The sequence below is a fragment of the Oncorhynchus tshawytscha genome, unplaced genomic scaffold (genome assembly GCF_018296145.1).
Source record: "Oncorhynchus tshawytscha isolate Ot180627B unplaced genomic scaffold, Otsh_v2.0 Un_scaffold_4_pilon_pilon, whole genome shotgun sequence".
Classification (NCBI taxonomy): domain Eukaryota; kingdom Metazoa; phylum Chordata; class Actinopteri; order Salmoniformes; family Salmonidae; genus Oncorhynchus; species Oncorhynchus tshawytscha.
The window spans coordinates 1,141,431-1,154,505 of NW_024609834.1; the positions used below are offsets into that span (position 1 = coordinate 1,141,431).

At 45.3% G+C, this 13,075-nt stretch overlaps 1 protein-coding gene across 2 annotated transcripts in view; it reads left to right on the top strand.

Moving 5' to 3' along the window:
* LOC112264212 (transcription factor 25) overlaps window positions 1–13,075 on the top strand; it is a 33,635-nt gene that overhangs the window by 3,553 nt on the left and 17,007 nt on the right. For both annotated transcript variants that reach the window (XM_042319589.1, XM_042319590.1), the window contains exons 7-12: window positions 6,536–6,666; window positions 7,446–7,545; window positions 8,921–9,014; window positions 9,158–9,250; window positions 12,693–12,798; window positions 12,912–13,071. In XM_042319589.1, coding sequence (XP_042175523.1) covers window positions 6,536–6,666; window positions 7,446–7,545; window positions 8,921–9,014; window positions 9,158–9,250; window positions 12,693–12,798; window positions 12,912–13,071 — 684 coding nt within the window. The remainder of the gene's footprint in view (window positions 1–6,535; window positions 6,667–7,445; window positions 7,546–8,920; window positions 9,015–9,157; window positions 9,251–12,692; window positions 12,799–12,911; window positions 13,072–13,075) is intronic.

Consider the following 13,075-nt stretch of genomic DNA (forward strand, 5'->3'; position numbering starts at 1 on the left):
TGGGAGTCCCATAGGGCGGTGCACAATTGGCCCAGCGTCGTCCGGGTTTGGTTGGTGTAGGCCGTCATTGTAAATAAGAATTTGTTCTTAACTGAAGTACCTAGTTAAATAAATGTTAAAATATACACTGCTCAAAAAAATAAAGGGAACACTAAAATATCCTAGATCTGAATGAATGAAATATTCTTATTAAATACTTTTTTCTTTACATAGTTGAATGTGCTGACAACAAAATCACACAAAAATGATCAATGGAAATCAAATTTATCAACCCATGCAGGTCTGGATTTGGAGTCACACTCAAAATTAAAGTGGAAAACCACACTACAGGCTGATCCAACTTTGATGTAATGTCCTTAAAACAAGTCAAAATTAGGCTCAGTAGTGTGTGTGGCCTCCCCGTGCCTGTATGACCTCCCTACAACGCCTGGGCATGCTCCTGATGAGGTGGCGGATGGTCTCCTGAGGGATCTCCTCCCAGACCTGGACTAAAGCATCCGCCAACTCCTGGACAGTCTGTGGTGCAACGTGGCGTTGGTGGATGGAGTGAGACATGTCCCAGATGTGCTCAATTGGATTCAGGTCTGGGGAACGGGCGGGCCAGTCCATAGCATCAATGCCTTCCTCTTGCAGGAACTGCTGACACACTCCAGCCACATGAGGTCTATCATTGTCTTGCATTAGGAGGAACCCAGGGCCAACCGCACCAGCATATGGTCTCACAAGGGGTCTGAGGATCTCATCTCGGTACCTAATGGCAGTCAAGCTACCTCTGGCGAGCACATGGAAGGCTGTGCGGCCCCCCCAAAGAAATGCCACCCCACACCATGACTGACCCACCGCCAAACCGGTCATGCTGGGGGATGTTGCAGGCAGCAGAACGTTCTCCACGGCGTCTCCAGACTCTGTCACGTCTGTCACGTGCTCAGTGTGAACCTGCTTTCATCTGTGAAGAGCACAGGGCGCCAGTGGCGAATTTGCCAATCTTGGTGTTCTCTGGCAAATGCCAAACGTCCTGCACGATGTTGGGCTGTAAGCACAACCCCCACCTGTGGACGTCGGGCCCTCATACCACCCTCATGGAGTCTGTTTCTGACCGTTTGAGCAGACACATGCACATTTGTGGCCTGCTGGAGGTAATTTTGCAGGGCTCTGGCAGTGCCTCTCCTGCTCCTCCTTGCACAAAGGTGGAGGTAGCGGTCCTGCTGCTGGGTTGTTGCCCTCCTACGGCCTCCTCCATGTCTCCTGATGTACTGGCCTGTCTCCTGGTAGCGCCTCCATGCTCTGGACACTACGCTGACAGACACAGCAAACCTTCTTGCCACAGCTCGCATTGATGTGCCATCCTGGATGAGCTGCACTACCTGAGCCACTTGTGTGGGTTGTAGACTCCATCTCATGCTACCACTAGAGTGAAAGCACCGCCAGCTTTCAAAAGTGACTAAAACATCAGCCAGGAAGCATAGGAACTGAGAAGTGGTCTGTGGTCACCACCTGCAGAACCACTCCTTTATTGGGGGTGTCTTGCTAATTGCCTATAATTTCCAGCTGTTGTCTATTCCATTTGCACAACAGCATGTGAAATGTATTGTCAATCAGTGTTGCTTCCTAAGTGGACAGTTTGATTTAACAGATGTGTGATTGACTTGGAGTTACATTGTGTTGTTTAAGTGTTCCCTTTATTTTTTTGAGCAGTAAATATATATTATAGACACATCTTATGTGTTTTAATCAAATCAACTATATGCACTGAGCTTGTCTGATGCTTTAAGCCAACTGTTTCATGAAATATTTAAAACACACAAAAGACACACATCAACAGTGTGTTGCTGAAGCCATTTCTGACTGAAAAGTTATGTTACAGAAATCCCTAATTTGTTTAGGAAAAACATTCCCTATTCCCTCAACCCTTTCTATCTCTAAGTGACACATGTATGCTTCGCATGCACGTGACCAATAGGGCCTGACCTGTAGCATATCATCATCCATATATCCCCCCCAAAAATAATCAAATGTATTTATATAGCCCTTTGTATATCAGCTGATATCTCAAAGTGCTGTACAGAAACCCAGCCTAAAACCCCAAACAGCAAGCAATGCAGGTGTTGAAGCACGTTGGCTAGGAAAAACTCCCTAGAAAGGCCAGAACCTAGGAAGAAACCTAGAGAGGAACCAGGGTATGAGGGGTGGCCAGTCCTCTTCTGGCTGTGCCGGGTGGAGATAATAACAGAACATGGCCAAGATGTTCAAATGTTCATAAATGACCAGCATGGTCAAATAATAATAATCACAGGCAGAACAGTTGAAACTGGAGCAGCAGCACGGCCAGGTGGACTGGGGACAGCAAGGAGTCATCATGTCAGGTAGTCCTGAGGCATGGTCCTAGGGCTCAGGTCCTCCAAGAGAGAGAAAGAAAGAGAGAATTAGAGAGAGCATACTTAAATTCACACAGGACACCGGATAAGACAGGAGAAATACTCCAGATATAACAAACTGACCCTAGCCCCCCGACACATAAACTACTGCGACATAAATACTGGAGGCTGAGACAGGAGGGGTCAGGAGACACTGTGGGCCCATCCGATGACACCCCCGGACAGGGCCTAACAGGAAGGATATAACCCCAACAATACAATATTACAATGTGTGTGTGTGTGTCTCTTCACAGTCCATGTTGTGCTGTGAGGTGTTTTATGTTTTTGAAATCTGATTTTACTGCTAGTTTGGGTTACCTGATGTGAGAGAGTTCAATGTAGTCTTGGCTCTATGAAGTACTGTGCGTTTCCCAACCTCTGTTCTGAACTTAATGCACGACTCTACAACCCTGTTCCTGGAGAGCTAACGTCTTGCAGGTTTTCACTCCAACCCTAATCTAGCACACCTGATTCTAATAATTAGCTGGTTGGTAAACTGAACCAGCTTATTTACAACTGGAGTTGTAAATGGAATGAAAACCTACAGGAGGGTAGATCTCCAGGAACAGGGTTGGAGACCCCTGCCTTAGGGACTGTGAAGAGACCCCTGGTGGCAAGTCTTGTAGGATATGTATAGGTATCTGAGCTGTGTTAGCTGTTGAACAGACAGTTTGGTGCTTTCAACACATCCATACCTCTCACAAAGACAAGTAGTGATGCAGCCAGTCTCTCCTCTGCTTTGAGCTAGGAGTGATTGACAGGCATGTTTTTGAAATGAGCTCTCTGTGTAATGTACATTTAAGGGCCAGACACGCTATAGTGTAGCTCCAGTTCTCTGAAATACATTTTGAATGGCCAGTTTCTATTTATTAGGATTTAATCAATTATGCTAAATTTAACCCCCGTCTCCCCGGGCTGGCGCCTCTGTGTTGAACAACAAGGCAACAGTGTCTCTCCATTATCACATTTGGAATTCTCATCGGACTCTAAGAATCCTGGTTCAGTTTGGATAGCATGTAACCAATCGAGTTGCAGCAGAAAAAAAGTGCATGTTAACAGCAGTGGGCAGCCTGAAGCCTTGTTGACAGAGACAGCTTTTCTGGGTAGGATCACACTAAAGGCTGTGTTCTGTGGCTTTAAATGTTGCCCTATGACGTCTTGTTAAAAAAACAGTCCAATCACCACATATCGTTAATCAAATGCTGCCTAGCCCTCTGGCTCAAAGACTCTATTGATGTTTGGGAAAGACTCCATTGATGTTTGGGTCCATAGTGCCCCTGGTGTTGTGGGATACTGGGTTGTTTAACCCAGAGCTGAAGTTGGAGAAGAATCAGAGTCTCTGTTATGTCAGTGTTAGCTACTCCTCAGGGTGTTAAAGCTCCCCCAAACTCAAGGCTTATGCAATCACCTGACTGGAGATTTGGTCTGGGAAATATCATTTCCCTCCCAAAATATAGATGGGTCATTTTTAAAAATATTTTTCCTCTCACTTTTTGAGTAGTCTCGATGCCTTAGTTTGTATGTGGTACACCATGACTGCTGTGTCACCATGAAATGCTTCCCTCTGATTTTTAGAAATGTATTGAAAATAAAAAACAGAAATACCTTATTCACATAAGTATTCAGACCCTTTGCTATGAGACTCGAAATTGAGCTCAGGTGCACCCTGTTTCCATCGATAATCCTTGAGATGTTTCTACAACATGATTGGAGTCCACCTGTGGTAAATTCAATTGATTGGACATGATTTGGAAAGGCACACACCTGTCTATATAAGGTCCCACAGTTGACAGTGCATGTCAGAGCAAAAACCAAGTCATGAGGATGAAGGAATTGTCCGTAGAGCTCAGAGACAGGATTGTGTCGAGGCACAGATCTGGGGAAGGGTACCAAAACATTTCTACCATCAGGCTTTTATGGTAGAGTAGCCAAATGGAAGTACATGATAGCCCACTTGGAGTTTGCCAAAAGCCAACTAAAGACTCTCAGTCCATGAGAAACAAGATTCTCTGGTCTGATGAAACTAAGATTGGCCTGAATGCCAAGTGTCATGTCTGGAGGAAACCTGGCACCATTCCTATGGTGAAGCATTCTGGTGTCAGCATCATGATCTGGGGATGTTTTTCAGTGGCAGGGACTGGAAGGCTAGCCACCGGAAAAATGAACGGAGCAAAGTACAGAGAGATCCTTGATGCTCCAGAGCACTCAGGACCTCAGACTAGGGTGAAGGTTCACCTTCCAACAGGTCAATGACCATAAGCACACAGACAAGACAACACAGGAGTGGCTTCGGGGGCAAGTCTCTGAATGTCCTGTAGTGGCCCAGCCAGAGCCTGGACTTGAACCCAATCAAACTTTTCTGGAGAGACCTGAAATTAGCTGTGCAGCAACGCTCCCCATCCAACTTGACAGAGCTTGAGAGGATCTGCAGAGAAGAATGGGAGAAACTCCCCAAATACAGGTGTACCAAGCTTGTAGCATCATACCCTAGAAGACTCGGCTGTAATCGCTGCCAAAGGTGCTTCAACAAAGTACTGAGTAAAGGGTCTGAATACTTATGTAAATGTGATATTTCTAAAAACCCTGTTTTTGCTTTGTCATTATGTGGTATTGTGTGTAGATTGATGAGGGGGAAAACAATTTAATCCGTTTTAGAATAAGTCTGTAATGTAACAAAATATGGAAAAAGTCAAGGGGTCTGAATACTTTCCGAATGCACTGTATATCTATATCGAATTGACTTGTATTGAAGTCTTGTATTGACTGTATTGAAGTCACCGCACAGCCATCTTGGTACTCCTCCTAAATTGTAAAAATGTTGGATTTTGGAAGCTATAGAAATGCATTTATTATTGTCTATATTCGTTTCTGATTTATTCTAATATAGACACTTTAATGCATACTTTTAAGTTGTATTATGTGAGCTAATACAAAAAAATGTAAAAAAATATATAACATTTTCCTTAAAGCATTTTTCTCCACTACAACAACCAAATATTTAAATACCTGTCATTTTGTCCTTTTAATTGAAATAGTGTAGAATTCCATTCATTCCTGTGGAGGACTGCTCCTACTAGGGAAGGCCAATATGGCTGACTGGTGGCTTCAAATCACATTTTATTGGTCACATACACATGTTTAGCAGATGTTATTGCAGGTGTAGCGAAATGCTTGTGTTTCTAGCTCCAACAGTGTAATAATATCTAACAAGTATATATAACAATTTCACAACAATACAAACAAATTAAAGGAATGGAATTAAGAATATATACATGTCAGAGCAGCATAGACTAAGATACAGTAGAATAGAATACAGTATATACATATGAGATTAGTAAGCAAAATATGTAAACATTATTAAAGTGGCCGGTGATTTCAAGTCTATGTATATAGGCAGCAGCCTCTAATGTGCTAGTGATGGCTATTTAACAGTCTGATGGCCTTGAGATTGAAGCTGTTTTTCAGTCTATCGGTCCCAGCTTTTATGCACCTGTACTGACCTCGCCTTCTGGATGATAGCGGGGTGAACTGGCCGTGGCTCAGGTGGTTGTTGTCCTTGATGGTCTTTTAGCCTTCCTGTGACATTGTGTGCTGTAGGTGTCCTGGAGAGCAGGTCGTTTGCCCCCGGTGATGCATTGGGCAGACCGCACCACCCTCTGGAGAGCCCTGAGGTTGCTGGCGGTGTAGTTGCCGTAGCAGGTGGTGATACAGCCCGACGGGATGCTCTCTGAGAGATTATTTTCCTGGCACCATACTCCCAGAGCCCTCACCTCCTCCCTATAAGCTGTCTCGTCATTGTTGGTAATCAAGCCTATTGCTGTTGTGTCGTCCGGAAACTTGATGATTGAGTTGGAGGCATGCATGGCCACGCAGTCATGGGTGAACAGGGAGTACAGTAGGGGGCTGTGCACGCACCCTTGTGGGGCCCCAGTGTTGAGGATTAGCGAAGTGTTGTTTCCTACCTTCACCACCTGGGGCCGGCCGTTCAGGAAGTCCAGGACCCAGTTGTAGAAACTTAGCCTCTGAATGGGCAATAGATAGCATCAGTAATCCAGGGTTTATATACGTCATTGCATGTAACTCACATAGAATAATACTGTCCGTAATATTTCCTCCCTCAGGTATCTCAATGACCCTACTGGAGTCCAGGGATGGTCTACAGTACTTCACCTTCGAGCACAGCCGAGACTACCAGCAGATTCAGTTCAAATTCCTGGACTCAGTGGAGTCCATGGATCCCAACAACATTGTGGTAAGGCTACACCCACGGTCTCAGGGAGATTGATCAGCAAAGCCGTGATGCGCGTCTCAAATATCTAGGACAATTGATATGCATGAATTTAGATTCTAGATAAATCCTGACTAAGATTATAGGTCACGGCATGAGAAACTAGAGGTAAATTCAGTTGAAATTTCAGGTTGAGGACATACATGGTTTCTAATGTTTAGACAAACAGTGATCCTCCCCCCTGTGCCCCCCATAACTCCCCCACCCGTCTCCCTGTCTTCCCCACCTGTCCCCCCCACCCTTCTTCCATCACCCCCACCCACCCTTCCCCTGTCCATCCCAACCTCCCCTTCTCCCCCACCCTCCCCCATCTCCATCACCCTCCCCGTCTCCCCTACCCTCTCCCTGTTTCCCCATCTCTCCCCCATGTCCCCCCCTGCTCTCCCCAACCTCCCCATCTCCACAACCCCCCCCTCTCCCTGTCTCCCCTCCCTTTCTCCCCCACCCTTCCCCATCTCCCCCTGTCTACCTCAAACTCCCCTTGTCCACCCAACTCCTTCCCTGTCTCCCCCACCCTGTCTCCCTCTCCCACCTCCCCATCTCCACAACCCCCCTCTCCCTGTCCCTCTCCCTTTCTCCCCCACCCTTCCCCATCTCCCCCTGTCTACCTCAAACTCCCTTGTCCACCCAACTCCTTCCCTGTCTTCCCCCCCCCCTCCCTGTCTCCCCCGCCCTGTCCACCCCACCCTACCCTCTCCCACTGTCTTCCCTGCCCTGTCCACCCCACCCTACCCTCTCCCCAGGCCCTGCTACAGATGAATCCCTACCACATTGACTCCCTGCTGCAGCTCTCTGATGTCTGCCGCATACAGGAGGACCAGGAAATGGCCAGGGACCTAATCGGTGAGTATCAGGGACCTGATTGGTGAGTAGGACTCCTGTCTTTGCTCTGGTTGGCAAGGAGGGTCATACTCAAAGCTCTGATTGGTTAGTTGGGGATCCTCTCTGCTGTATCCTCTTGCTCAAGGTTTGTAAATGTGTCATGAGACCCCTTTGGTATGTTTCCTTGGACCCATATACAATTGAATCTAGGTCCCAGATAAATAGTTGGAATAAGTTTATGCAACATTATTCTTGATAAACATCGGTGTCCTCTGGGCAGTACATGTTTAATAGGTTATTTCATACACAATACCTATACCACACACTGCTCTAGTATGTCATATATTACCCGATGCCAGGTTTTCTTCAACTAAGCTTTGGAACCCGAAGTAGGACCTGAGCATTTCTCGTTTGGATCTCGAGCTGAAAAAGCTTAAGAACCTCTGCCTTATGCAATTGATCTAGATAAGGTTTAATAGTTAAATTGAGTCATCTGTATCCACAGCATGTTTATTCTCTGAAAAACTCTAAATTGGAAGAAAAAAAAGAACAAGGGACCAGCATGCAAAGTAGTGTATTTCAGATTCCTCAGGTAATGCATTTAGGCAGGAAATGTTACCATACTGTTACTCCAAGCCTGTCGCTACTAGCCTGCTAACATCATCTATAAATGAGTTGATAAATACAGTTAAGGTTTGAGCAGAGCTTTGGTCAGGGCTAAATCACATCAATACAGAGGGCAAGCAAAAGCAGCTTCCATTTACAGTGACTTCTCTCTGACCTCCAAGGTGAATGTACATTTTCAACCACACGTAACTGAATTGAACCCATCTAAAATATTTATTGGTTATATAGCCACGTGTTTGCACTGTACACAATACATTCAAACAACCAACAGATTGTTCCGATATAGTCACTGAAACTGCATGTCAAGATTCTTGTGGGTGTAGCCCCTCTCATCCTGTCAGCTGCTCCTGATCATGCTAATGAGGTCCTACTCAAATCAACTCATTACAGCAGCTCTGGATTTTTTTTATACAGTTGTATAATCTTAGTTTGCAAGGGCTTAGTACATTGGGAGCCTACCCGTGTTTTGACCAATGAGAAATGCTGCAACCTCTAGGTAGCTAGTCTTGTTGATGTAGTATTTGACACTGGAACTTGCAAGGGAGAAAGTGAGTGGTTTCACTTAAAGCTGTTTTCATGCCTTCCAGCAGAGGGAGACATTTATGTTTTTACAAAAGACAAACAGACAGGTGGAAGGAGCCTGGAGGAGGGTATGGTGATCTACCAATTGAGAAACACTGAGACTTGAGCAGCCAGGTAGTGCTGGCTAAAGTTAGATATTTTCACTTGTCTTTGATAAATTACTGTGTGGTGTGTGTGTGTGTTTCAGAGCGCGCCCTGTACAGCTTTGAGTGTGCATTCCACCCTGTGTGCAGCCTGACGTCAGGAACCAGCAGGCTGGACTACCTGCGACCAGAAAACAGGTTAGATAATACATCTCTGCTATACAGGTCAATCCACAAACACTGTTATGCAAGGGCCTTTCTCTTAAATTTCCTTTGAATTTATAATTTTACAGGGTTTATAATAAGTCTCTCCTTTGTCTGTATATTTATCCTCTCTGCAGGGCATTCTACTTGGCTGTTTATAAGCACATGATGTTCCTGGAGAGGAGGGGATGCCCCCGGACAGCCCTGGAGTACTGCAGACTCATCCTGAGGTACATGGGAGACTGTGTGTGTATGTGTGCGCACAGTGTGCACCCCAGGTGTCCGGGTTAGAGGGAAGGTGTGAATCGCATAATGGAAAGAAGTATAGCGATGGACTGTTTTTATTTATTAGCACAAGAAAGATGAATAGTGCAGATAAAGACAAAAAGTGTGTGCATTTAATTATTTTTTTATTTTTATGTATGTAGATTAGGGCCTAATACATTTATTTCAATTGACTGATTTCCTTATATGAACTGCAACTCAGTAAAATCTTTGAAATTGTTGCATGTTGCAACAGGTGTATAAAACTGAGCACACAGCCATGCAATCTCCATAGACAAACATTGACAGTAGAATGGCCTTACTGAAGAGCTCAGTGACTTCAACATGACACTGTCATAGGATGCCACTTTTTCAACAAGTCAGTTTATAAAATGTCTGCCCTGCTAGAGCGGCCCCGGTCAACTGTAAGTGCTGTTCTTGTGGAGTGGAAATGTCTAGAAGCAACAACAGCTCAGACTCAAAGTGGTAGGCCACACAAGCTCACAGAACAGGTCCGCCAAGTGCTGAAGCTGCTATGGGTTTCCATAGCAGAGCAGCCGCACACAAGCCTAAGATCACCATGTGCAATGCCAAGCGTCGGCTGGAGTGGAGTAAAGCTCATGCCATTGGAGCAGTGGAAATGCGTTCTCCGGAGTGATGAATCATGCTTTACCATTTGGCAGTCCAACAGACAAATCTGGGTTTGGCGGATGCCAGGAGAACGCTACCTGCACCAATGCATAGTGCCAACTGTAAAGTTTGGGGAAGGAGGAATAATGGTCTGGGGTTGTTTTTCATGGTTCGGGCTAGGCCGCTTAGTTCCAGTGAAGGGAAATCTTAACTTGCTTCCAACTTTGTGGCAACAGTTTGGGGAAGGCCCTTTCCTGTTTCAGCATGACAATATCCCTGTGCACAAAGCGAGGTCCTTACGTAAATGGTTTGTCGAGATCGGTGTGGAAGAACTTGACTGACCTGCACAAAGCCCTGACCTCAACTCCATCGAATACCTTTGGGATGAATTGGAATGCTGACTGCGAGCCAGGACTAATAGACCAACATCAGTGTACAATCTTACTAATGCTCTTGTGGCTGAATGGAAGCAAGTCCCTGCAGCAATGTTCCAACATCTAGTGGAAAGCCTTCTTAGAAGAGTAGAGGCTGTTATAACAGTGAAGGGGGGACCAACTCCATATTAATTCCCTTGATATTGGAATGGGATGTTTGACAAGCAGGTATCCACATACTTTTGGTCATGTAGTGTGTTCAATCAGTTAAATTAAATATATTAATTATGTGATATTGGTAGTTTATTAAATGGCACAAATCTGTGTGCTAATCTGTGCCCGATCCCAATTGTTATCTTAAGATTTCCTCTTAAAAAGATTCCTTCTCATATATTATAATAATAAAGGTCTTACCACACTTCACATCAACTAAACAGACATAAAACCTGAGTCAGATGTCCATATCGTACCCAGGAATGACTCTTCTAAATGGACCAGGGTGACTGCATTCCATTACTTGTCATTAAACCTGTCTAAGCAGTATGACAGAACAACACCCATGGGACAGGCCACACACTATTATTACACATTCACCTGCCTTCGCCCTGTGTCTTAGGCCTTTAGCCTTTATCTTATCTAGGATGTGGTGGTCATGGTGTACAAAACATTATGAACACCTGCTCTTTCCATGACATAGACTGACCAGGTGAAAGCTATGACCCCTTATTGATGTCATTTATTGAAGGGGAGTAGACGGGTTAAATAATGATTTTTAAGCCTTGAGACAATTGAGACATGACTTGTGTGTGTGCCATTCAGAGGGTGAATGGGCAAGACAATATATTTAAGTGCCTTTGAATGGGGTATCATAGTAGGTGCCAGGTGCACCTGTTTGAGTGTGTGAAGAGCTGCAACACTGCTGGGTTTTTCACATTCAACAGTTTCCTATGTGTATCAAGAATGGTCCAACACCCAAATGACATCCAGCCAACTTGACAAAACTGTGGGAGCATTGGAGTCAACATGGGCCAGCATCCCTGTGGAACACTTTCAGCAAAAGCGGGTGCAACTCAATATTAGCAAGGTGTTTCTACTGTTTTGTATACCCAGTGTATATCTCTGATTTCCGTCAAACACTGGCTTCCTCCCCTCATGGTGGTGTGTGTCTGCTCTGTATAAGCATCCAGGGTGGAACACGTTGTGACGGCTGTCCCTCTCAGGCCTGCTGTGTTATGATCAGGAGGACCTTATCTCTGCTTCAGTAGATGACTGATAGGAATACCAGATGAACAGCCCTGCCGCCCGCAGCAGCTCTGTCATATACCACATAGAGGGCCCTGCTTTTTGTTGCGGAAATGGACGCACTGTGCTTTTACCGATATTTCCAGTGTTATCCAATAGTCTTGGAGGTAGAAAATCTTAGGAAATGTTATTTAATTGACACAAGCTGTCTCCAATCAATATCTGAATGGGACTCGAACCCGGGTCCAGCGACTGCCAAGCCAACCCCTTCACCTGTTACTCCCAAGAGGTCCGAACCCCGAACCTCTTGATGAGCTCACTAGGTGTTGGGTTATTGTTGCTTCACTACCCCCTTCCTTCGGGAGAGCATGTCCCCAAGCTATACCAACTCCCTCACAAGTACATGCCACTCGGATGGCCTCATGGGCACCATCCCACTTCTGACACCAATGTAGTGAATTTGGAGGGTAGCCCCAACCGGGACTCAAACGCAGATCCACAAACCCAGATCCAGTGACTGTCAAGCCAACAGGTGTTGATTTTATAGTCGCTGGATTCGGGTTTGAATCTGTTGGGGCTACTACCCCCCAAATTACATACAGTGTATTTCAATGGTTGGTTTCATTTAATCAACCCTTTAACTGCACCCAATTTACCAATTTTTAGCTACAACTTCCAAGTCTGTTGGAGAGGATCAGCTTGAGCAAAATAAGGTGTAGAATCACTGATCTACAAATAGAATTCCCTGCCAAATGATATCACACGCACAACCAGACATTGATTGATTGGAGACGGTGTCAATTAAATTACATTTCCTAGGATTTTCTACCTGCAGCAACACTAGTGGATAAAGCTTGAAATACCAGTAAAAGCACAGTGCCTCCACAGTGCCTCCACAGTACTTCCATTTCCATTATGTATAGTGTCACTGTATTTAGGATCCCCAGGATAGGATATTGAGTGTTTCCAGCAATGGCACAGATTCTGGTCACAGGTTGTCATGGGTCCACTTTTAATAAAGAAACCATTTATTTTATTTCTGTAATGTTTATTTATATAATAGTTATGTGGTCTTAGTTATGTAGGCGAAACTGAATGAAGTATTCATTGAAGAAGAGGAGCTGTTGTGTGCTTTATTCCGTCATCTCCTTTCTCTCCCAAGTCTGGACCCCGACAGCGATCCCCTCTGTATGCTACTGCTCATTGACTTCCTCTCCCTGCGCTCACGAGAGTACAACTTCCTCCTCCGGCTATACCAGGATTGGGAGGTGAGACGAGTGTGTGCGCCAGATATTCCCTGTGTGTGTGACCTCATACCAGTGTGTGTGTGATTTCTGTGTGTTTGTGTGTATTGTCTGATTCCTGTGTGTGTGTTTCCCAGGTGCACAGGAACCTGTCCCAGTTGCCAAACTTTGCCTTCTCTGTGGCTCTGAGCCACTTCCACCTGAGTCAGGAGGATCAGACTGAGTCAGAGGAGAGGGAACGGCTCAAACACAAGGCTGACCTGCTGCTGCAGGACGCTCTCATCATGTTCCCTGGAGGTTA